Source organism: Emydura macquarii, unplaced genomic scaffold (genome assembly GCF_026122565.2).
Source record: "Emydura macquarii macquarii isolate MOO-44397 ecotype Brisbane River unplaced genomic scaffold, CSIRO-AGI_Emac_v2 contig_295, whole genome shotgun sequence".
Lineage (NCBI taxonomy): Eukaryota > Metazoa > Chordata > Testudines > Chelidae > Emydura > Emydura macquarii.
Window position 1 is genome coordinate 11,003,875 of NW_027130432.1, and position 26,648 is coordinate 11,030,522.

General features: G+C 41.0%; 1 protein-coding gene across 3 annotated transcripts in view; it reads right to left on the reverse strand.

The window, feature by feature from the left end:
• The window catches only part of BBS2 (Bardet-Biedl syndrome 2), a 29,546-nt gene extending 7,033 nt beyond the window's left edge, over window positions 1-22,513 (reverse strand). The window contains exons 1-12 of one of the 3 annotated variants that reach the window (XR_010920593.1): window positions 22,221-22,513; window positions 17,853-18,080; window positions 16,214-16,339; window positions 15,854-15,916; window positions 13,601-13,678; window positions 10,827-10,931; window positions 9,401-9,487; window positions 8,003-8,138; window positions 5,071-5,210; window positions 3,995-4,142; window positions 3,284-3,455; window positions 663-792 (exon numbers count right to left, since the gene is read on the reverse strand). Coding sequence is in view for 2 of the 3 variants with exons in the window: in XM_067552028.1 (XP_067408129.1) it covers window positions 663-792; window positions 3,284-3,455; window positions 3,995-4,142; window positions 5,071-5,210; window positions 8,003-8,138; window positions 9,401-9,487; window positions 10,827-10,931; window positions 13,601-13,678; window positions 15,854-15,916; window positions 16,214-16,339; window positions 17,853-18,080; window positions 22,221-22,337 (1,530 nt within the window). In the remaining variant the exon portion in view is untranslated. Of the gene's footprint in view, window positions 1-662; window positions 793-3,283; window positions 3,456-3,994; window positions 4,143-5,070; window positions 5,211-8,002; window positions 8,139-9,400; window positions 9,488-10,826; window positions 10,932-13,600; window positions 13,679-15,853; window positions 15,917-16,213; window positions 16,340-16,982; window positions 17,003-17,852; window positions 18,081-22,220 lie in introns of those variants that run through there. The other 2 variants (XM_067552028.1, XM_067552035.1) reach the window with 2 other exon arrangements.
• Window positions 22,514-26,648: the final 4,135 nt, after the last annotated feature.

Here is a 26,648-nt window from a genome sequence, read left to right on the forward strand (position 1 = left end):
GTTTTCCTTAGAGAAGAGTATTACATCTGATCAATCAGCCATCAATCACCCAAGTTAGAAATATTTTTGCCCCAGTAATTTCTATGCAATGAAAGTTATGTATACGCAGGAGAGGCTCACTAAACCATGCCCAAGAACTGGCCAATTCTCACCCCAGCCTGTAGTAAGCTGCCATCCCAGAATATTCCCATGATGAACGACAGAACATTTGCTGATCCATTATGAATTTGAACTGAATTAAACCCGTGAAGTAAGATGAATTATCTAGGTACTTTATTGCACTTTTCTCACTGTTTGCTAACTTACAAAATTCAGTCATTCACTATGGGGCCCTTCCATTAGTGCAAGGTAGGAAAGTTCTACTAGATAAAGTACAACGAAGGAACAAGTAACTACTAGAACTTCTGATTTTAACCAGTTATTTCCTGCAGCTGCCCGGAAACTGAGAAAGTTTCTGCTATGCCAACACTTAAAAAAAGAAGCATGAACTCAAGCTGTAAGCTGTTCCTGTTAAACACAGACTCTCATTGACAGCAGTGGAGTAAATTACATTATTTCCCTTTGCTCTAGAGACTCCTGTGTTAATTGCAAACTCTTCACCTTATACAAAAAGCAGCAACTGTGCTCAGAACCAAAAAACAAGATGCAGAGCATTAACTCACCCTTTGCACCCTCTCGCTGATGGTAAAGTTAACAAAGCTTAGAGGTTCGGAGGCCGAGTCAGGACTGCTCAAGGCATACATTGAAAATCGGGGTAGCTGTCTTGTCAGTTCAAATACATGGAACTGTGTGCTGGAAGGAATCCAAAGAAGGAAAAGAAAAAAAAAAAAGAGAAATTTGCCAATAGACCAGCCATTTGTCTATTGTGTCCTTCCATTAACAAAATCAGAATGATTCGTTTTACATCACAGACTCTGTCACCACAATCCCTGCAATGAGTATCACATTCACTAGGACAATACACTGATGATGTAAAACTGGAGACATTTTATTAGCAACTACAATTAAAACTTATTAAAAACATTAAAGATTAATGGAACCCTGCCCAGAACTGAATTCAGTTCTCTGCATTGCTCCTGCAATAGATTGATGGCCCTTGAAACAGTAAGAGAAGCTCTAGCCCAGGGGTTGGCAACCTGCAGCACGTGTGCGAAAAATGTCACATGCACCGACTTTGAGCGGTACGCAGTGTCCTGGCTGGAGTCGCACCACTCCGTGCTCACTGCTGACACTGCCGCCGGAACAGGGCTCCAGATCGCCCCTGCTGCAGACGCTGCTGCAGACACTGAGAGAGGGGTGCGGGGGGGGGGGGAGACTGGGCACAGCCCTTTGTTAAGGTTGCCGACCCCTGCTCTAGCCCAACCATGCCTTGCACTTTTGGTAAAGAGATACCACTAGCAGAAGCAGGGGAAACAGAACCTTGAACTCTGGGCTCAGCAGGCAAATGAAAAGAGAATATGATTCTCAAATCCAACTTCAGATGCATTTTATTTATACAGTGATTTGTACAAATTCTGCTCTCAAATATGGACCCAGGACTTACACTGAACTCACAGGGCGTTGAGGACAGTCGGCAGCTGACAGAGTGCTGGCCATACGCAATCACAGAAATGTAGGGCGGGGACCTTGAAAGGTCATCAAGTCCAGCCCCCCCATGCTGAGGCAGCATCAGGTAAACCTAGACCGTCCCCGAGAGGTGTTTGTCCAGCCTGTTCTTGAAAAACTCCAATGACGAGGATCCCACAACCTCCTTTGGAAACCTATTCCAGAGCTTAACTGCCCTGACAGAAAGATTTCCCAATATGTAACCTAAATCCCTCTTGCTGCAGATGGAGCCCATTACTTCCTGTCCCCTCCTTCAGTGGACATGCGGAATAATAGATCACCGTCCTCTTCATAACAGCCTTTCACATCTTTCTTAAAGTGGTTCTCCCTTAGTCTTCTTTTCTCAGGACTAACCATGCCCCGTTTTTTAACTTGTCCTCATAGGTCAGGTTCTCTAAACCTTTTATCATTTTCATTGCTCTCCTCTGGACTCTCGCCAATTTATCCCCATCTTTCTTAAAGTGGGGTGCCCAGAATTGAACACAATACTCAGGCTGAGACTGAGGCCTCACCAGTGTCAAGTAGAGCGGGACAATTACATGCCGTGCCTTATAATCCTGTTCACACTCCAGAATGATATTAGTCCTTTCTGCAACTGCATCACACTGTTGTGATACACATATTCATTTGATGGTCCACTATAATGCCCAGATCCTTTTCAGCAGTTCTACCACCCCGCCAGTTACCTCTCATTTAGTAGATGTGCATTTGATTTTTCCTTCCTAAGTGAAGTAGTTTACACTTGTCTTTATTGAATTTCATCTTGTTGATTTCAGACCAATTCTCCAATTTGCCATGGTCGTTTTGAATTCTAATCCTGGACCCAGGTCAACCCCTTCCAGCCTGTTGTCATTTGCAAATTTTATAAGCATACTCTGCCCCTCCATTATCCAAGTCATTCATAAAAATTTTGAATAGCATCAGAGCCAAGACTTACCCCTGCAGAACCCAACTAGATATGCTAGGGATAGTCAGTAAGCAGACCGTGGGCCAAATCTGGACTGCCAGATTCTTTTGAACAGACCTCGAAATCTTTTCACTTATTTATTATAATTATTGAAGGTTTTTATTATTATTTTCTCTGGAGTCTGGAGCTTGACCAAGGAATTTGGACCTTGACAAAAAAAAATTTACTACCCTTGAGATACACCCTCCCAGTCTGACAGTGCACCACTAATAACTTATCTTTGAGAACGGTCTTTGAAATAGTTGTGCATCCATTTTATAATAATTGCAACTAGACCACATTGTCCTACTTTGCTAATATTTCCCATATTCCATTAGCACCCAGGCCTGGTCCCACAGCTGTCAATGGCAAACCTCCTGTTGACTATCAACGGAACAAGATCAGGCCCTTAATGATTTAAGCATGTAGGGCATCCATTTTGAAATGTGCAGAACATTCACAGCTTCATCTGAAGTCAATAGGAGCTGCAGGTGTTTAGCACCTCTGGAAATTAGGCTCCTCATTCGTGTTTTTAAAAAAGCATTCCAATTCTTTTAAACAGGAGTCAGGATGCATAGGAACAAGGCCTGAAGAAATTAACGACTGTACTTGTTACACATCTTCAACACAAGGGCATACAAAGGTATTGTGGCTACATCATTGCTGTTCCACACCAAAGACCGCTGACATTGGAAACAGGACTTCACACTGGTACTATACCACCAACCTTACCTGCTTCTGTAACCCACAAAGGCTTTGATGTGTAAATCCACTGGGACATCTTTGGGAGGGGTAAGGGGAACCTGAATGCGACCAGAGAGGTTCTGGAGGCTGGGATGAACCACATGGCTCTCGCCTTCGAATATCCCTTCAGCAAAGATCAGCACAGCACGGATAATTGTGTCTTCGGAAAGGGGAAAAAGTGGTTTGTTAATTAATAGTTCTCCTCTGGTGATAACTCTGCATCACTTTCAAAATTAAGCAGGGGAGAGTTTTCTGGGACAGCAGGGCTTTCTGGGAGAGCTTGGATTACAGACATTTAGCCCTCTATGCTGAGGCCCAGATTTGGCAGCTGGATGCTTAGCCTCAGGTGGGGCACACAGTGCATTGTTCTCTAGCCGCTCCTCCCAGTGACACGAGGAATGCTACAAGGATCATTATGATCGCTTTACTTCACTTCATGTATCAATTGCATGAAAGAAGGAACAAGCAGTAATGAGCTAACAAGACTCTCAGATACCCTGGTGAGCAGTCACAGAAGAACCTATTCAGATTGATGGAACGTGGTTGATTCAAAACTCTCGGAAAGGAAGGCACCAAGACAGAGGAGATTGAGAATGACAGACTAACTAGGGGACAGGCAAACCACTGGCTAAATGTACCAAACCATTTGCATGTGAGGTTACTAGAAACCACCATCATCAGCTGCAAATTATTTCTCACCGTTAGATGTGGAAATACACAACTCTACGTGGGCAGCCTGACTGTCAGAGCCCAGGTTAACTGACAGGGCTGTCTGGAGCTGGGTGTTAGCTGGAATCACTCCCCTCTGCCCATCAACTTCGTTCAGCTGGGCGCTCAGTTCAACCTGCTGCAAAACACACACTACCAAGTCAGTCACAACAGCAAGGTTTTCATTAAAGCAGTTCTGAAGATACATCCAAGAGCTAGCTCTCTCCATCACGGAAAGGGATTTTTTACAGCAGCTTTCATACAGTTTAAAGATCTGTTAAGAATGTTTAGATAAGGCTTCTCTTTGAACTCTCTGGGCTGAAATCTGACTTATACAATGCCTCATTGCCCACTGTGATTCTCTTTATAGACCCTTATTTAGAAAAGCATGAGAGATGTTGCTTGGGGCAACCCTAAACTTTAAACACATACTCAAGTCCCATGGGACTTCAGCATATACATAAGTGCATTGCTGAATTCAGACCTTAATCATTACATCTATAGTATGGATCTACTCTTCCTTCTGCCTATTCTCAAAGCTCGACACAACTCTGGTCCCGCCATACCTATCCCCCCTTTACCAAGGTTGCTCTGATCCTCTGCACTCTGTCAATGTTCCCAGCCACATCCCAATCTGTTTGCCAGATTCCCACATAATCACCTCTGTGCCATTCTTCTTCTCACTAACCCATCACCAACAATAAAGATTCTGCAATCAGAACTTAAGTTAACCATTCAATGACTTGAGCCAGAATAGAATCTAGCTCCCTCTCCATTAGCTCTGCAGAGCCAAAGCACCAAGTAGACTAAAAAAGTAGAGAAAATGTTAGGTATTAAAGGAAGAAGAGCTGGTTCTGAACACACACAAGGAGCAGGCCTGTTGCATAAGATACCTCTATTTTACATTGTCGTTGCACTCTAATTCTTCCAACAGCTTATGGGTTTGAGTCTCATCTCATTCCACCAGTTTTACACCTATGTGAAACTAAATGACTGCTATGGAATTACTCTTGATTTACGCTCGTGAGAGACCAGAATCATGCCCTACATCTTGTTTTGAGAAGTACCTTTGAGTTTTCCTCATAGTTTCGTAATTCCAGCAGCAGATTTTGTTTCTTTTGACTAAGCTCCCGAATCAGATCCTGTTCCGCACTGGTGTCCATCAAGTTTCCTTTCATCTCCTGACTGCCTGGCAAGTAGCCACGTACTGCACAAAAACAAAACCCAGAGCATTTTAAGCACCTCTTTAGCAGCAACCTCTAGACTTCAGCTTTTGCAGCATGAATCATTACTAACAGATTGACTGTAGAAAACATATTGGGTCAGCTCTTCAGCTGGCATAAATGGATGTAGCTCCACTAAAGTAAATGGAGTTCTGCTGATTTACACCAGCTGAGGATATGGCTCACTATACTTCCCATGACAACATGGCTGGATGTTTAAAGGGACATTTATGACTTCTAGAACATATGGAGCATTTCTAGAGCTTCTCTTTCTAAAGTTGATCCTCACTGATCAGATGGAGTGATAGAACAATGCAGATCTCTCTTTTAGAGTTACTTTAGATTATTTTATATTTAGTTTAATTAGTTTAGTTTAGGTGAGTCTTAAGTTACTTACAAGCACTCTCAACATTACTCCATCCTGACCAAGCTTTTGTCTGGGAATTTTACAGGTGCCAAGTGTTGTTGTTGTCTTGGTGAATGCCTCTGGTTGACTCCTATCCACATTCGGATGTCAAAGTTGGTGCCATTCATCATATACTTTGCGTTTGAATCACTTCTCCAGCGGGACCTTTGCTACCTGCAGAAGATGGCTTGCAATCTCGCTGGGCTTAACCAGTGGGCAATTCTGTCCTGGAGGCTGTTGAGCAGCACCCAATCAGCGGATCAAGTTCCAGCATTTCTGCCTGGATTAAGTGAAGTCGAGCTTCTCCATAGATTCCTTCCACCAAGTGAACCTGGCAGCATCCAGAGACTCAATCAGGTGGTCAGTGATGTCCAGGTCACCAGATAATTTGGATTTCCCGAGCAAGGCTTGGTATTCAGCACTCAGGAAGGGAATGTAACTTGGACAACAGCCTTGTGGTATAGCTAAGCATGTGGTTTTATAAATGGCTCCTTGGAATCAGTGGTAGGCTTCATTGCCTAGTATACAATGCAATGGAATGGTAACCACACACATTCCAGTGCATCACAGAACTTTTCCCAGTCAAACTCCATCAAATCAAGCACAAATCAAGCATCAAATCAAGCACAGCGGCGGGGTATGATAACATCTTGCTGGAATTCCTCAAGCAGCTTGGATGAAAGGTGTCACAGTGGCTTATTAACTTCTACATATGGGTCATTAATGAGAAGAAGGTACTACACATTTGGCATCAAGCAAAGATTATTGTTGTTCTTAAGCCAGGCAAGGACCCCTACAATATGTCAAGTTACCATCCAATATCCTTGCTGTCAGTGTTTTTCAAGGTGTTTGAGTGTTTGATCCTTCAGCGAAACGCTCCAGATTTGGACGATGTCTTGCAAGTTGAGCAGACAAGGTTTAGGAAAGAACAAACCTGTGATCAAGTCCTGGCCTTGACCACCTTTATCGAAAATAGTTTTCAACAAAATCTAAAGACGGGATCTGTCTTCTTGGGTTTGACCACCACCTATGACAGAGTTTGGCACAGAAGCCTTTTGTTTAAACTCTCTCGAGTTGCCCTGCATTGGGTAGTCGAAGAAGTAGAGCTCTTTAACCAAAACAGGCTTTTGAGTACATATGGGCAACTGTTGTAGCTCTTGGAAGTGTCAGATCAATGGCCTTCCTCGAGGCTCAGTTCTTTCACCAATACTGTTCAATGCGTATATCAATTACTTGCCGGCTACGCTCTCATGCAACTTTATCTATGCCGATGACATCAGCTGCAGCTACCACGCTCAGTCCTGCTCAGAAACTGAGAAGGTCTTGAATGAAAATATGAAGCTCATGGCAGAATGTTGCAGTCGATGGTGCCTGCAGCTGAGCTTTTCTAAGATGGTTTCTAGTGTATCATCTGCATAATGCAAGATGAGTTGGCTTATTAATATGGCCTGATTCATTGGCTCTTTACCTCCCAGCAAAAAAGGATTACATGCCCAAACATAAGCCTCGGGTTCTCCTGATGATGTATGGTAAAAGCACTCAAGAGTCCATATAAAGAATGGTATGCTGTGCTACTTTCTTTAATGTGTTTGGACTTGTGCTCCAAACAGGCTGTGCCAGGCTCCTGTATTACCGCTGAGTTTCAGTCAGATGGTTAAGACAGTCACCTAGGAACCCTTCCTTTGACCACTATATTTATTTGTATGTTCAGTTTGAGCAAATTTATTTAAATAATTTGAATAAAAAATACCTCGCATCTCAACTAGGTTTCACTTCCTTAGTATCTGACGATATAAGATTACAAAATCTCCAGTCAATCACAGTGTCTTCCATGAAACACAAGGTTGTAATTTCCTAAATTACTAATTAAAAAAACAAGCAACGTATTTTTTTAAAAAAATAAATCTCTTTCAAACCTTCTTGAAGAAGGTCACGAAGAAGCTGAAAAGATCTCACGCATGTATTTCTCCTTCACCAATCAACTTTAACAGCATGGCTTGAAGTATCCCTGCATGTATTGAGTACAGTTCTGCTTCACTATTAGTGGAAGATCACCTCTGTTAAGTAACTGAATTTTGTAGACCCACATGTCATCATATAAAAAACAGGTTTGATTGTTTATCATCCAGGAGACACTATTAAAAATCTTGTTTGCGGAAAGTTTGACTTTTCTATTCCCTGGATTTTGCAAAGGATGATGATAGATTCGGCAGGCAAAAATACATGGAAACCCAAAAGGCATTTGGCAGGTATAGTACATTCAATACAAAATAATATATTAGTACTAATGCTTTGTGGGTAATTCTGATGGCATTTCTGCTTAGCTTAAACTAATACACTGATGCTGCAAAGGATTTTTCATGCTCTTACCTTCACCATCAACTGAACAGCAGATTAACTGGGTGTTACCATCCATTCTGTAATCCCCCTCTACCACTCCTGCAATTGAGGAAGCAAAGTTGTCCTTAAAGATGACCTCCCCAGTTCGGTCACTGCGTGCATCAACCTGGAATACAGAACATTCCCAAGACATAGAATGAAGATGAAAGCTAACCTCACTGTATAAACCATGCAGCATGCTGGAACATAAACTGAGGAATCCTGCTGCACTTATGGAACTGCAGGTGAACTTGCAGCTCTGTGGATCAGATAAAGAAAACACCACCAAAAATGTAATTATCAGTGAAATGACAGATCCAGGCACACAAGTAAAAAAGAGCTGCTCCTCGAAGAGACTTTCCCCTGAGAAAAGTAAAAAGAAAAGAAAGAGAGAGGGGAATTGCAAGCCTGTGCTGTCAAGGTGATACACACTATTGAAGCAGCAATGACAGGACCAAACTACAAGTAACCTTAAGGCAGCATTTACAGTCTCCATTCTTATTCATAGCCTTTGTCTGAAGAAGAGTGTTACTTTTATGCACAAATATCATGACCTTTAATTATCATTCCATGGGGGGATTTTTCAGTTCTGCATAGCTTTGTTCTTCCAAGGCACAGGACACACATGTTCTTTTAGGAGCTGAAGACTGTTTCAAATCAATGAACAGGGAAGATACCGTAAATGATACACAAAGGAGGAATAAGTGTGTTGAGGTTTCCTACACAACAATGTTGTATCAACTCTAGCAGCTCCACACCATAGGTTCCAATGAATCATGGGGCTCTAGGTTGTTAGCCTGAGGCAAATTAAATCAAATTCTCCTGGGATAATGAAAGGAGACAGTGTGAAAGAAGTGTAGATTTACAAGAAAACATTGGCAAATGGTGTCCATGGGAGACCTGGCAGCTAGATCAGCTATTTCTAGCAAATGACAAAGCTAACCAACTGTGTTAAAAGGGAACAGAATTTAGTTTTGTATAATGATTTTACATATTAATTATATAAGATTGAAGCTACCGTCTCTATTATCTAATAAGTTCCTTTCGTTTGTAATTTAAGAACATCCAGGGAACACGGGAGAAGAATACTAGGATATTCTCAATATATGGAGATGTCAGTGGAAGTAGCACCTCAGAAGAACTGAAATGTATTATACAACCTGCACTAGTATAGAAACAACCTTTTATAGCTTAGCAATTGGTTTTGAAGTATTATGGGGAAAGTTCTTCCTGCAAATGATGGTGTATTTGTAATACTCATTGTAATATTTCTTCAGAGTTCAGTCTACTCTTTTGAAAGGTTTGCCTATTCAGCCTTGTACAACTAAGTAACTTTGTCCAAATGCAATCTCTTGACTGATAGCTACTCATCTCTCCATTTAAACTCACCTTCCCATTGGACCATCCAGTGATCAATTCACATACTCCATCAGAGTTAAGATCAAATGCATGTATGCTCATTGCATGATTTTTAGACTGGGGAAAAACAAAGAACAAATGCATGAAGTTATTACTTTTGGTATCTATATAGATTACATAAGGAGTAACAAGAATGTCAGGGCATCCGTATGTGTAAGTCATGTGCCTCTGAAATCTGAGCACCTGCATTACAGATATAGGCCAGTGTTCTCCAAAGATGCAAACTTTCCTTCCAACATGTTTCCATCCAAGAGCATGATCATGTCCACCTCCTCCCACAAAAACAGTGGACCATACAAGAGCCTGATTCTCTGAGACAGGAGTTACAGTCCTAGAGTTCTTATAAATCTTGTTAGCAGGTGGGAAATCCCCTTAGCACAAAGAAAATCATTTCCACATGATCTTTTAATATCACAATTGCTATTGTCAGTGTCATTAAGAAACTTTAAACTGAGTATGAGGAAAGGATCTTCCTTGCAACAAGATCTGTTAGGCTGTTGAAGAGTCCCTCAACGAAACTTGGGGAGGCCCCATTATTTCAGACATTTAAAACTACATTGGCTAGAGCACTTGGAAACATACTGTGCAGGGACCAACCCTGTGCTGATCTCTGAGAAATGGACTAGATGAGCTAATAGGTATTTCCACCTGTCGGCTATGAAGCTCTACTCCATCATCATTTAGTTTGCTGTATTCTTGTTAAAACACATTTCATTTTGGCAAATCAGCACAAGTCCAAACAGACACACGTTTGTGTTGAAACAATCTCGTGTCAAGTTGTACAAGGTGGGTGGAGACCTAATATACAAGACCAACTTGTGTTCAGAGAAGTCTTGGGAATGGCAGCATCCTGTTATCTGCCCTTTCCCAAGCCTTATCTTTGGGCATTGTAACCAATACACAAATCATACTGAAGCTATTATGTGAGACTTTTCACCTTCTTTGTGGGCAGAGTAGTAATATAAACATGCTCACTTCCTGATCACCAGCACACCTGCCAGCAGCACTGTTGTAGTTATAGAAAATGCTGCAAGTCCCTCACCAATGCCACGTAAAATGACTGTACCTCTGAAATAGTATATCCACTGAATGGATTCAGTATGAACAAGGAACTCAAAATCCCTCATGATTGTAGTCCTAATGGGTAGTCCAATAGCAATAGCCCCTGCAGGGCAGAAGTTAATTGATGTACTATTAATTTTGTATAGTTGCATTTTTATACATATAAAATAAACCACAGTACACATAGGTTGAGATTTCCAAAACCAAGAGATTTGGACACCCAATTCCCTTTAAAATTAACAGGAACTGGACTCCCAATTCTGCGATTTGGTTTTGAGACTCTCAGCCATAATATTCCAATTTCTTTCGTCAGAACATATTTGATTGTACTAACTTTAATCCTCCAGTAGCGGGCTGCCTTGTCATAAACTCCCACTGTACCATTAGATAAAGCATAGCCAAATCGACTGCCATACATGGGGCTAAGTGCAGTGATGGTCTGAAAAAGAATACATAGAAGTTAGAATGTATCTCTACTTCTAGAGTTTGAAGTAACTGATAATAGAATGCACGCAATTTCTGTACCAAATTAGCTGTTTTATACATTAATTAATTGGAGATAACGTTCCTCCTTAAAGAACATTAATATTGTAGGTATACCAAAAATTAGTTTAAAATCACTATGGACTCATCCCTCTTACTAAGATTCTTTGGCAAAAAAGTTGTGCCAGTGAGAGACAGCACAAATGTAGAGAAAATGCCTCTGGCCACTGGTGTTTGTAACACGGTGTCATTCAGACCCGTTCTGGTTAGACAAAACTCTCTATAATGGCTGTCGGTGCCTGGTCTATACTAGTGGCCCAGTGTTACTAACAATGGTGGAGCTGGACCGGTGCTAGCAACAGTGGGAAATCTTTGCCAAAAATCTCTAAATCAATGAAATAAAACAAAGGTCTGTTTCCAGGATCAAGCTCTTGTAGGGGAAGGAACACTGGTGAATATCTATGGCATTACAGAAATAATAAAATACTAATAAACATAAATGCAGAACCAGGGAAGTGCCTACAAGAGCCATAACTCTCCTGTAACTCAACCCTTTTCTTCCTAGATGCACTATATAAAAGTTAACTATTAGAGTAGCCCCTCAACATGAATATGAGAAGTGTTCTGATGCCAAATGAGAGTTATAGACGCATAGATTGAAGAACCTTCTATTATCAAATTTCTGTTCTCAATTTAGATACTGATACACTAATCAAGTCACCTCTTAATCTTTTTGATAAGCTAAATAGATTGAGCTCTTTGATTCTGTCATTGTAAGGTATGGTTTCCAATCCTTTAATTATTCACGTGGCTCCTCTTTGAACCTTTTCCAAGTTATCAACAGCCCTCTTAAATTGTGGACACTGGAACTGGACACAATATTACAGTAGCAGTCATACCAGTGCCAAATACAGAGGTAATATAACCTCTCTGCTCCTACTCGATATTCCCATTTATACATCTAACGATCACATTAGCCCTTTTGGAACAGCATCACCAAAAGGTTGTTTTTGTGGCTTGCTGTGGACCACAAACAATATTTAAAAAAACAAAACACTACAGTCTTTTAAAATGAGTCCAGTACATAAAAGCCATCAGCCAAACATGTTGCATGGTACTGACCTTCCTCCAAGGAAGAGTTTGTGGGTTGTTGAGTGTCCCTTTAATTTAGAACTATTAAGATAAGAACAAGCTTTTTAAGGAATCTGTAAGCATGGCTTTAAAACACGATTCACATGTGGGTTAAGAAATAAATCATGTATGAGCTTGATCTACTCTTAACTCTGTACAACTTCCACTTTAACTACAAATCAGGGTACTACTCAAGAACATAACTTTGCAGTTAATACCAAATGCAGGCTTCAGATGTTGACCAGCTTTAGGCATTTTAACAGATATTCTCTGCTGAATGCTACACAGCTTTACTAGCTAAATCATGCTCTTGCTGCACCGGGGAAGTGCTGAGAACAGCTAACCTAGTAGCCATTCCTAACTGTTTCAAAAGTACAAACAACATAAAATATTCCAGGCCAGGGTATCCTGTTAAATTCTAATTCTAGCCACCCTCCCCTAATAAAACTACCCTTCTTTAGCTTTATCATCGCTTTCATAAGTGGTTTAGTAGCTAAGCCTTTTATCCCTAACTCCAGCTGCAAGTTTCCTCCCATGATACAGTTCTCCTCAGATTTTCGAGAAGGGAAGTCTCTAAGGTGTCCTTCCTACTCTACTGAAACCCCTAGCAGTGGCAGAATTAAGAATATTTCTAAATTCAACCACATGGCACTTTTCCCCCTAAAAGCAACCAATCAGTAACAGTGGGGATCCTTTCCCTGCCACTAAGCTGAAGAATGACAACCCCAGTGCCCTTTTACTTTCTACCCATACACATTCTCTCCCTAAAAGTCTTCCTGTCTGACACCTGTAATTTAGGCCCTGTCTGTGCTACAGATGTAGCCATGTTTTTAATTGGTGCATGTCACTCTTATCTGACCTGGTTACAACAAACAATCTTCAGTTTTGTTCATACAGCATGATTTTTTTTTTTAATGTAATCATGCTTAATCTGTATTTGTGCATCCACAAGCTGCTTACTCATGTTTGTGTCAATGCAGTCTAGGAAAATCTGCACCACTAGTCTGAGATGATACCAACATAAAACAATGAAGTTGTTTTATTAACTACTCAACTTCTTGCACTAGAGATACAGGCACCGACTTCTTAGCCATGACATGTCCTTGCCTATCCTACAGTTTTTGGGAAAAGTATTGTAACTGAATGAACACTATTGCTTACAGCTTCTGACTGAAAGCCTGACTTACAGTCAATTGAAGACAATGGGATCACTCCAATGATTTCAATGTAGTTGGATGGGGCCCTACTTTTCTGACAAATATTTTCTTTTAAAAACTTAGCAGGCTATCTATAAAACAGCACAACAAAAATCACAATCCAGGTGGCTTAAATCCATTATTAAATTGTAACTTTTAAAGTGCTAATAAAATAGGTAAGATTAAATAATTAACTCAACTGGTCATTATAGTAAATCTAAGCCACTGTAGATTTATGGTGGGCAATATTTTGTATCCCATCTGAGCATATAATAAACACTGCTTAGAAATAATTTACCTCTGTTTCTGACATTTCTGCCACAATCTCATCTTCTTTAAAAACCCTGATGTCAAAATCCTCAGACCCAACAAGCAGCTAAAAAGAAAGAAATAATCTTAAAATGGTTTATTTAACTCACAGAAACAAACAAAGACAGTTAAGAATTCAGAGGCAAGCAGAAAGCTTTTACTGAGTGAACAATATTCTAGGCCCAGTCTTCTAGAGTTTTTAATGGTGTTATGAAAAGTTTGTGAAGTGCTTTGGGATCAAAGGGTGCCATATACTCTCTTTTTGTTCATGTACTATTTATATCTGTTTTGGCAGTCTAGACTCTAAGAATGCATACTAAAATACCTAAGGCAAGAAAAAGGGAAAGCACTCTATCACACCAGGATATATTCTTGTATCACTGTCCATGACTCAGTATTAGGATTCAGAACTGTAGTTTTATACATATATAAGATGAATAATATCCTCTGTGAGGAGGCAGGGAAGCAGCAGCTCAGCTGCAACTCTCTAAGAGCCATGTGGATTCAAATAGACCATGACCTCCACTGTCAAGCGTTAACCAAGCTCATGTGAGCAGTTGACTACCATTTTATTTTATAGCACTGATCATCCCACATTCAAAGGCCTCTTGCTCTATATGCTGACCCAAAATCAACCTATCCAAGAGTCCAGTTCACTGTTACCCTGCACCTTCTATAGTCCTTTACATCAGTGCAAAATGCTATTGTTCTAATTTAGCATAAATAATTGCATAAGGTTCAGGACAAAGCTGTCTTGGACCCTGGTTCTTACTGCTCATGCACTCAGTTTTCTCAGTTCCTTTCCTGCAACCTACTTGATGGAACAAGGAGTGTTAAAGAACAAACAAAGCAATGTGGAAAAGCACTTTACAAAGATGGGCAAACACCATTACCTCCATTTTACAGAAACTGAGGAGTAGAGAAGTTGAGTGACTTGTCCAAGGTCACACAGTGAATGAATGGCAGAGCCAGGAATACAATTCAGGTCTAACCCCCTTCTCTGGTGCCATTCTCCACTGGACCATGCTAGCCCAGAATCGTCTCCATCACTCAATACATTGCTTTACTTGTCCACCAGCCCACTCAGCTCCAGCAAATAAGGCGGAGGAAGAGAGGTGAGTAAACTGACTGTGACCCCAATCCTGCAAATGATTACTTCAGTGAGAACTCATATAGGTGAAGAGTCTGTATATTCGTAAGACTGGGTTATGGACGAGCAGAAGAAACTCGGATTATAACAGGACAAGTCCTTAGTCCACTAAAAATGAAGTTTACCCAGGTAAGGTGAAGGACATGGGAATGATCATTATTAAATTCAAAGATCAATAAGAGACAGAAACACCATTTTTTAGAAACTAGAAGTTAGCACAATGATTTGTGCTATACACTCACATTTGAAGGATGTTAGGAAAACATCTTTGCTTTGTAGTACACGTTTAAGGCCCCGATCCTGCAATTTACAATATGTGGATGGACCCCTAGTTTCATGGAGCCCTGAATAGGTACAGGGGGCCACACACACACTGTAAATTTCACCATCTGGACACAACAGTTTTCCCTGCCTTTGCCTTACATGGTCTCAACAGCAAAAAGATTGTTAAAATTATTTTCAGTCTTATACCAGTGCACTGGGCAACAGTTAATCATTTGTCATTATTGAAAAGATGCACTGTGATTGGATTTGAGAATGGCTAAAGCAAAAACAAGTCCAAGCATAAAATGAGATTATTTGTAATACAATTTTACAATTTATTCACTTTAATAAATAACATGGTTTCTAACTAGCAGTTTCTTTGCCATTTAAAATATGTCTAAATATATCAGTTCCTATGCGGTCCAGCAATCTGGCTGCTTTATGTATTTTTTATATATATTTAATTGGATTTGAGAGAAAAAACACACTGTACCCTGCCAAGAACAGCTTCAGAATTATGATTAGTGATCAACACATCCAAAGCAAGGCCCCAATCCTGCAAAAATTTATGTTCACACTTAACTTTAGCCACTGTGACTAGTTCCACTGAAGTTAATAAGACTTTTCATAGTACATGAAGTTAAGCACATGCATAAATCTTTGCAGGATCAGGGCCTAAGGAAGAACTATAACTCCAAGCAGAGTTCAATCTAGCCAGCAACATAAAGGAGTCAAATACAATAATTCTGTTATTTTCTTTCAAAATAAATTCACTACAGGACAATACTACAGCTGAATTCACAGGAGAACTGTACACCACAAACCAACCTCTTTTTTCCCATCACCATCAAAGTCACACAATGCTAATGAACGCACATTGTCCCCAGTAACCTAAAATTAAAAGAAAGGAGTCATCAATACTTATGCTAGTTCAGCCTACGACAACTACTTTTATGTTCTTAGTTGCCACAGAACAAAGACCATTAGAATACAGTTTGTTTAGGCTCAAATTGTTGTATGTACTGAATAAATTACAAACATATATAGTTTATGATTAATCTTAAATTAAGAAAGATTTCTGAGCTATTCAAAAATCAAATTAATATTGATCTTATTAAAGATCAAGGGAATTTTGATCTATCAAAAACAATCTTGTAGCAGCATCAAAAGGACTGTGTGTATCTTTACCGTCCAAAAAAGATCATTTCCTTCATGATCAAAGCCCTGCAGAGCACAGTTTCCACCAATAATAGCAAGAGGAGATGAAATGTCTCCTAGCATTCCAAGCACTATCGCATTAGCTCCATCTGCAACCTGCAGCAAAACATTAAAAGAATACAGAAATGTAGCAAAGATTCAGTTATACAGATACATACAGTACATGCATCAAATAGAAAACACCCAGTGTTACATTAACCAAATATGTAATAAACCAGAAGTTATTAATCAGTTACTATAAAGTATTTGTAGTCTAAAAGGATGAACCAATATCCAGAAAGTAAACAAAATAGAGGTAGCAAACTGCAAACTTCAAACATAAACAGCAAAACCTATGCTCTATTTAACTGTATATAATGAAGGTTGTATGTATGTCACATCTATGGCTTCAGGACAAAAATGCAGCTTTTAGGGCCTTTTCATAAACGTGTAACAGTCTTTATAACTTACTGAGCACATACTCCAAGTACACATACAAAATTGGCTCTATTTATGTCCACTGTAGTGAAGCAAGAGAGAGTAACCTGAATTTTTACATTTCTAATATTTATTGTTTTATCAAACCCAAAAAGGTGTTACTTGTGAAGTACTTAGCAAAGCCACGCTCACTGCCCCAAAAATCTTATTATAATCTTAGGTCCCAATCTGACAACGAGATGTGTGCAGGTGCTCCCCCATGCATGTGCAAAGGCTAGTAGACTCCAATGGCACTTGCGCACAAGCAAACCCTTTCACTCACATGCATCTCACTGGGGGATGGAGGCCACAGGCCCCGATCTTGTAATCAAATCTCCATGGGTTGACCCCTGTGATCATACAGATCCAAATGCAGGATTGGGGCCTAACTATAAAATGAGACACAACAAGTGAGAGTAACAAACAATGGGGTGAGGTTACAGCAGTTAAGGTAGGTCAACCCAGTTACTCACATTGGTTAGGATGAAGGTTACATTAAGGTCAGTCTGCAATTACTCAGGCTGGTGGTTAACCTTGTTTATACAAACTCCTTTCCCCACCCCCACACCCCTTTTAGTCTTTATCTATTTAATTTTTATTGCCCTGTTCCTATTTTTAAAAGAAACAAAGAAAATGGTGAAATATTTAATGAACTAGTTTTAGATATTTAACTGAAAAATAAAGAACAGTTTGCCAGAATAATGTAACGTTTTAAATTTTTCCTACGAAATTTGAGACTCAACAACAAAGCCATGGCTTTTCCAAAATACTGTTCCAAGCAGACGTAGTTAGGGTATCAGATTGGAATATATAATTCTACTTTAACGTTATTTTATTTGAGCTTCAAATATTTTCAAAGGCTTTTAAGTTTTGACTTGCAACTGGTATAGCACATTCTAAAAAAACTCATTCACTCACATTAACATCACCCTTTCCTCTTAAAAATATAATACTGATTTTCAAAACATGTAAATTCTTTGCCCAGAAAGTCCTGATTCTAATTATATCACTGATTTGCAAAAAGCAAAGTGTAACAACTGAAAACAGTAACTTAGAATTTGTGACTTAATTGGTTTATAAGCAAGAATGAAAAAAAAAAAAGAAAAAGAGGAAGAACAAAGAGACATGAAGACTAAGAGTGAAATTAACTTGCCTCTTTGTAAAACAAATCCGAGTTGTTGTACACATCATAAGCCAACAAATTAGTCTGTGTTCCAACTAGAAGACAATCATAGCCAAGCTGGGGATTCAGCACTCCTGCTGTTAGGCAGCTGACCCCCTGATTAATGTTGAGAAGAGAAATATCAGAATCCTGGCTGCTTTGCATCATACGATTTGCACTTACATGCTGGCCACGGGCATGAGGATTATGAATAAAAACCTGTAAAAACAAGATGTACATTTCAAAGATTGTTCTAAACCCTGTAGTCATCGCAAATCTACATATCAATAAGAGTTATAGTCTTGGTATTAAGGCACAGGTTCTGGAGTCTAACAAAGAGACGGACACGTTTTTTGTTTTTTTGCTGTTGCTGCTTCTTACGGCCTCTTATATATATCTTCTACGCAACAAAACCAGCAATTTCCAAAATTTGTGACAATCACAATTGTACCACCTTTGCAGAAGTGTTATGTTGTCAAAACCATTTTGAAAATTGAGACTGACTAGTATTTAGAATGTTGTATGCAGTATAGTTATAGCCATATTGGTCCCAGGATATTAGAGAGACAAGGTGGGTGAGGTAATATCTTTTATTGGACCAACGTCTGTTGGTGAGAGAGAGAAGCTTTCAAGCCGAGCTCTGTATGTCTCACGCACCAACAGACGTTGGTCCAATAAGATATTGCTTCACCCACCTTGTCTCTCTACTATTTAGAATTATTTTAAAAACATTAAGAAAGTTATGCCCCATCTCTCCTGGTCATGCTATTAGCAAAAACAGGGCTATTATAGTAAATTATGTGCTACATTCAAGTAGCACAATATGGCATGTTATTGGAAAATCATTAGCCTCCTTTTTCTGTACTTATCTTCTTTAAGGTTAGGTGCTTTAATACTATAATTAATCCAGGGCCAATTAACATAAATGCCTAGAAGTAGTGTTTAACACACCCTCCCCACCCCCCGTGTCTTATGTTAAAACCCAAAGGACGTTTTAGGTGACAATCCTGCAATTGGATCCACACAGCCAAAGCACTGTCTCTCCTCAAGTCCTACTGCAATCTAGGGAGCTCTGCAGGGGTGTAAGGGTCCACCTGAGCAGATATGAGTCAGGGCTTGGAATCTTAATTTGCAAATGGAACTGATGGATTTAAAAAGAGAACTATAAGAACAAAGGTACTACACTCCTACTCGCACATTAGAATGCATTTGCTTCCGTTTTTTTACTAATAAAAAGCTCACCAATCTCCACCCCCCCTCCCCCCCCCAAAAGGGAAAGAAACAAATGTTTGCAGATCATCACTCTGTATGTTATATTCCTTTTTCCTACCCTTTGTCAGTCTTATCTATTTAGATTGCAAGGCCTCTGGGGAAGGGACCATCTACTATTTTATGTCTGTACAGTGCCCAGCACAATGGGTCCCTGGTTCTTCATTGGTGCCTCTGCACTTCCATAATGCAAATAAATAATAATATTAATATGACACCTGGGAACGACAGGGATGAACTGTGTGCAAATTGCAGCAGCCTAAGTGCAACATTTCTATGCTTTTGTAGGTTTATGTTTCAGCCTGTTTTATTCTAATATAATTGTGTTAAACTTCCTTTGCTGGGTTTAAAACTGTAGTAGAGCTTGCACTTAATAAGGTTTTCTAGTATTACAAAGTAGTCATCCGAGGATTTACAACAAACATTCATTTCCTTTAACACTGCAACATCTCCAGAGTTAAGTCAGCGAGGATGCTAATTTCCATTACAGTAAGTGAGAACACTACAACAAAACACATGACTTGAAAAATCCAGTTGCCCACTTACCAATAGAAAATGAGAAACTGTCCTTGATGAGAGGGATGGGGACTTAAGCCACTCATTTATGCAGAATTTAATCTTTCATTTTAAAAAAATTACACTCCCAGTGTTGTCTTTCTACATCTGCAGATACCTTCAGTGCCTCTGCTGCTGCTCATGGCTTTCCTCCAGTAGCAGCACAATGAAATTAACAAGACTCTAGTCATTTGAAGGGCTGTTAAAAATCCTGTGGACATCAGCTACAATTTCACTCTTGCTGCTACTTGAAAAAGCTAGGAGCACCAACTAATGCAAACACTGGAAAAAGTTACAGAAAAAAATCTTGGTATAAGCAGCTGAAGCTAAGTCTGCTTTGAGCCATACCAGAACTGAAAAAAAACTTCACTGATTTAAATGTGCATATTTTTATAACTTGTTAAAATACAAAAAAAAAGAAATATAGGAAGCAAACAAAACACAGAATATTTATGTGGTAAACAAGTTAAAATTTGAGAAAGGAGTCACAGGACCTTCCTGAATCTAATGTCTACCAACATACATTAGTGCAAATCTTTAAAATGTTGCTAAGGTGCAAGTGAACTGAAGTGGCCTAGGTACATTAATTTAACTGTTTTATGGCCTGATCCTGCTGTGCTAAACATATTCCATTTGGAGCTCAGCACCCTCAATTCAGGCAATGGAAGTTGCAGGTGTTAAGCACATTGCAGGATCATGCTCTGAGGGGCATGATCATTTTCACACACACAACCTAATTTCCTTACTGTTGCAGCTCCACCGGTGGCACCAATGGTGGGAGAGCTAGTGTAGACCTGCAACTGGTGTTTTAACCAGTGTGTCATCTAATGCTGCAGATGCTACGGTGGCTAAACACCAGCAGAATGCAATAGTGGGAAATTTTAGATAAATATTTCTAGTCATGGGCATAGTTGGGGAGGGCAGGAGGGGCACTGCCCCTCTCAAACAGGAAGCCTCGAGCAGGCATGGAATTTGCCCCCCACCCCCATGCCCAGCACCATTGGCCTGACTGGAGCTGCCTCCCCAACATAGAAGTCAAACTATGCCTATGATTCTAGTGTAGGCAAGGCTATTGTACGGCTGCAGTGTTACTGCCAAGATACAAGAGTCAAATACATTAATGTTAAATAGGAGCATCTGGTATCAGCCTGTATAATACTGTGCAGACAGCTAAAAAAAGAGGTAGCACCATTAAGGGTTTTGAGCATTTTATTTATCTTATGGTTTCACATTTCCATCTTCCAAGAATGAGTCAATTTTCAGCAATCAGAAGGTACCAGTAAAATCAACCACAGCAAATGGCAAACCTCTGCAGGCCCAACCCTGCTCCCCTTGAAGTTAATGGCAAAATTCTCATTGGCTTCAATGATTGCAGAACCAGCTCCCTGGATCTCAAGTGATGTCCTTTAAAGGGGGATGAGAACGAGGAGTTCTGTATGTCATGTACTTTTTGGTGAGCTGGCTTATGTGATGCCAGACCCATCCACAAGCAGCACTGCTCTGCAGTACAAGCAACATCTCTCACAGTTCTTTCTGTAAAAGAAAGGTAATCCAAAGCCACTAGGGACGCATCACTGAGAAGAGAAGAGAAGCTTATAAGAATCAAGTGCATTAAAAACATGGCTTTTAGCGGACACTAAAACCCTGGCAGACATGAGCCAAAAATCATTTTCAGATTAAGCTTTTTCCTTTATTCTTGTAGGAGCATTTTTAGGTGTGGGGTTTTTTCCCCTTGAAGTTACTGTATATGAAAACAAAGGCAAGTCATTTTGCAGGGGAAAGGGAAGGGCTGTGAGGGAAGGTGTGGCAGCTGACATCATATTTGTGTCTGCTGCCGTTGGCATGGAAAGAAATGGGTTTGTGTTTGTTGCTCTGCCCAATGCTCCACTGTAAGCTTTACTATGGGTATGAATTAATGGCCTGATTTTCCTGGGTCATGACCACCACTGATCCCACTGAAGTCAACAGATGCCTTGGGGGGAGACTCTGTACCTGGGGTGCACGATCCGTAGGCCTAAGAGTGCGTCAGTGAAATTGAGTCCCCATGGCAGGGACTGGGGATGCCAGAATGGGCAGGGTCCCATGGGATCCCCATAGCAGGGATTAGGGGGAGTCTCTGTGTGGTGGGGTCCCTGCAGCAGAGATTAGGGGGAGTCTCTGTGGGACAGGTGTCCCTGTGTCTATGGGGATACCTGCATTGAGTAGGGAGTCTCAGGGGGTCTATAGGTGTCTCTGCAGGGGGATCCCCATGGCAGGGATTGGGGGCAGTCTCCATGAGGTCCCCGTTTCTATGGGTATCTCCGTGGAAGAACTGGGGGAAATGTCAGGGGGTGGGGGCCCTGTGTCTGTGAGTGCCTCCATGGGGGGTCCCCGGGTCAGGGCCTGGGAGGGGTTGGGGGGACTCCCCGTGGCGGGGAAAGGGGGGCAGTTTCGGGGGGTCCCCGTGTGCAGCGCTGTCTCCATGGGGGCCGCGGTGGCGAGGAGTGGGTGTCGGGGGCGGTCTGTGCCGGCCGGTGGGGGCCCGTGTGCGGTTACCTTGCCCGCCTGCGTGGCGGCCGCCAGGCACGGGTGGGTCCCATCGTACTTGCCGAGTGCCACCATGCGGGGCAGGATCCTGTGGTTGAGCTTCAGCGTGAACACGGGCACCAGCATCTCGGCGCCGCCGGCCGGGGAACAGCCGCTCGCCGCCCGCCCACAAACCACAGCCCGGCGCCGCCGCGGCCTAGCGCTGCCTGAGCCTCCGCCCAGCGTCAGCGAAGAGACGCCGACGCCGCAGCGTCAGCCGCGGGGCTCGCCGGACTGCGGGGGAGCTCGCGGGGGGGCCGCGGGTAGGCCAGGGCAGGGCAGGGCAGTAGCTAAAGGGGGCATTTGACAGAGGAGCTATGGGGGCACTGGCAGGGGGAATTGGCCGGGGAGGCAATTAGGAGCAGGAGGTGGTGTCGTTGGGAGCAGGAGGTGGGGCCGTTGGCAAGGAAAGCAGGTGATGGGGCAGTTGGCGGTGGGGCGGGGCAAGCGGCAGGGGGCAGTTAGCAAAGAAAGCTGGAGATGGGGGCAGCTGCCAAAGGAAGCTGGGGAGGAGCAGGCGGGAGAGGGGAATTCAGAGTGGGAAGTGGAGGCGGGAGAATGGAGGCAGCACTGCTGTTTCATATTACCGGGGCACCTATTTCCGTACAATCTCCTGGGAACCTGTTCTACCCGTTATGCGCATCCTAATGCATTGGAGAGCACAGTGATGCTGAGGTGGGCAGCCAGGTCCAGTGGAGTTACATGCCCTGAGCTCTTGCATTCTAATCCTGACAGTGGATGACTTGGGGCAAATCACTGCCCAGCTCCATCAGTAACATGAGCTAACAATACTTACTTCCCCACGGGGTAACATTTACTGACATTATTCATTGTTTTCCTGGCGCTCTGTCTTTCTTTACCGAAAAAATGTCAAGCCAATGAAAACAGATCATATTAAAATATACCATATAGCCTGGGAAAGAGCAACTTCAAAGCAATTTTGCATTTATGCTGCTTCTGTTTTTGAGGCTATAGGTTGATTTTTACAGAATCCATAATTTCTAGCATTAGGAAAAACTTGTAAATCTAGATTCCATAGGACAAGTACTCAGTACTAAATCTGAAGGTTTAAAATAGATTAATAACAGTATTCTGTACTTCTGGGGCTGCTTCCTACTGTGGCCCTGAAATTACTTTACAAACATTAGAGGGAAACTGACTTGCTCACATAAAGCCCAGATACATAGGAGTGGAGAGGTGAAATCCAACCCCAACCCAGGACCAGGATGGATGGCTCCCTGTAATGCTCCATATGCTGCTATTCTTTCCAGCCTATTGGACTGCAGTATCAGTCATAGCCCCTCTACAAGCGGTTACCCAGGATAAGGTCTGTATGAACATGGATCAGTGGCCCTCCCTAAGCCAACGCATAAAGTGACCTATCATGCTGACATATATATGGCCAATATAGAGCCTCTTTTCACTGCCAGGGCACTCATCAGCCAGACCTCTCTCTGCAGGTTTTCAGTGGAGTGGAGCACTTTACTCCAACCAACTGTACCAGGGTGAATTTCATCCTTATTGAATTAAGTCTCACAATGTCCCTGTGAGCTAGGAAAGGGTTACCCATATTTTACAGACAGAAACTGATACACAGAGATATTAAGGCCCTGGTTCAGTAAGCAAGTGCTTAACTTTAAATATGTGAGTACTCCCAGCCCTAGTCATTTCTTAAAGTTAAGTGTGTGCTTCAAAGCTTTGCTGAAATGGGGCCTAAATGATTTTCCCAAGGTCATACAGTGGCTTGGTGGTAGAACTGGGAACAGTACAAGCCTGAACAATTCCCAGTTCTGTGCTTTAGTCATAACATCATCTATTCCTTCAACTAAACCATCCTTCTTAGCCATATTTGAGAAAATGTTTCAAAATTATGATGCCATTTTTACCGGCAGTTGATGTTTGCTTACTAACAGTCAATATAGATCATGAGCATGTTTTATTGGGGCAGGATTGAAACACAGCATCTGAACACATAAAAGTGAGTAATATGTTGGTACATGTATTCACATTGTGTGCTGGATTTGAAATAAAAACATTTGAGGGTTCAGAGGCAAATTGGGATAGAAAAAATAACTGATTTATCAAGAAGCTTAATTAAAACGGACAGGCAGAAGAGCTAGGGTCCAATCTACTAACTGCAGCAAAATATCAAGGAATATTTCTGAAGCGGAACTAGGAGTCAAAGGTCTATTAAGCAAAGTTAGGTTATGGGGTTGGCTGGTAGGAAGATCAGGCCATCCAGTAAAGTTGGGCTATGAAGCAATCTTTGTAGGAACAATCTGTCTGGGACTGCAAAGTCTGAATTGATGTGATGTTATAAGTGATCGGAAATGCTTTGAACAACATGGCTAAGTTTTAAAAAGAACAGAGCAATATAATTACTAATAATAATTTTTGTAGCTGACATAATTAAAAGGGTATTCAACTCTCAGGCTTTAGGGTACAAGTCAGTTATCTGCAGAGATCAAGAAGGAAAATTGCCTCCATCTGCACTGTACAAATGGTTAGGTGCATTATGGAAAGTTTTCATCTTTGTCACAAATATTGTCTATTGGCTGCTGCCAGAAGCACTATACCAAGCAAGATAAACCCGTGGTCTGATCCACCAGGAAAAGTCTTTGTTCCTCCTCAATTTTCCTTCCTCTCTCTAAAAAGTCTTTCAAATCATTTGCATGAAAAAATTAACTTGCTTTTAGAAAAGCCAGTTAGCAGTTCCTGATTTGCATCTAGAAATAGGTAGAATATAACCCCCTGGTTGTAATTTTATGGAATGAGTTATAAAACCCTGTGATTTTGTCTTTGTAGGATACTAGTCAGCAGTAGCTTTACTGTTCTGAATTTGAATGATAAGATCTCAAAGGGAGCATTCATGTGAAAAACAACAACAAAAAAAGAATACAAACTGGGTTACACGTTGCAGGCCTGGCTTTGGTTCAAGTTTAGGTGAAATCATGCAACTCTAAATGTGGAAACAAGGTTTTGCTTTTTGAATAGTTTTTGTGAAGTCTTTTGGCAACTATCTAAATGTGTCATTACATTGTTGAATAATGAGGTGGCTGCTGGATGTAGCATATTAAAGAGAATTTTTTCCTTTTTTGTAACTGTTGTGGATAAGTACAACTGTCAGATCCAGTACTGCGAGCCATTGTAGTCAATGAGCTGCCTTGTGTGAGTAAGGGTTTGCATAACAGTGCACAGGCATAATGCCAAAATAAACTCTAATCATCAACAGGTTGTTTCGAAAGTCCAGAAACTACTACTGTCCTCTCCAGGAATGTAACAGCAAAATCATTAGTCCGAACCCTGGTAATTGGGAATACGTTCTTTCATGGTGGTGTAAAGTCAGTCAAGTGGAACTATTAAAAGGAAAAAGCTATGCTAATGTAATGGTACAGAGAGGTAAAATGTTAAACACATGGAAATTCAAAGTTATAATGTTCTTTCTGTATATATATCTATGGCTTAGGGTATATATATTATTTTGTGTCACTGTTTTAGGGTGTTAATTTTTAGACATTAAAATATATAATCTCTCTGAATTATAGTTGATTTTAGAGCTGTAATTTAGAATTTCCTGGCTTTAGGGACTTTTAAAATCCAAACCATAACTTTTCTTTACTATCATTTTTGCATTTATTTCCCTTGGTTTAAAAAGTGTGATCCTGTGTACATTTGAGAGCGGTCAGCTAAATGCACGTGGCTATTTTAAATGCAGAATTGATCACAGTTCTGCTAAGATCTAATCCCGCATCTGAACCTAGGCTGGCAGACCCCTGCTCCCACATGGACCCAGTTGTAAGATTGGGGTCTTAGTTTTTTAGTCTTCATTTTTTCTGTGAAAATAAATGTCAGCTATTGATATATAACTATGACACCATCATGATGTTTTCTCAGTTCTGAGTAGTTGAAATATCACTCTGGAACCTAAAATGATTTTGCATTCTTGTCTAGAAAAGCAGGTTTGGGGATAGAAGTAAGTACATGCAAATCCATTTGCTGCTTCCATATAAATATCAGCATCTTCAGTTAGGTAACACTCAGGCAGCATCTGGGGAAAAAATTGGGAACATGAGCTGCAGAGACACAGCTCCTCTCACACATGAGAAACAATGGAACTAAGAGAATCTATATTAGCTAGCAGTAGTAGCAGGCTTTTATCTGCTCTGTAGGTCAGCCAGCCAGTAGAGGAAGACAATCACTGCCATGTGATCAGGTAGCTAACTGCATTCAAGAGAGATGAGCAGTACAAAATACACACCATCCACTGTTTGTTGAAAATAAAATATTTTTAAAATACCTTCATAGATCTACAAACAAAATGTTAGAGGGACATCATAGATAGGAAAAAGGTGAGAGTAAAGGTTCTAAGTGTGGAGGAGACAGTGTTTATCATACAAG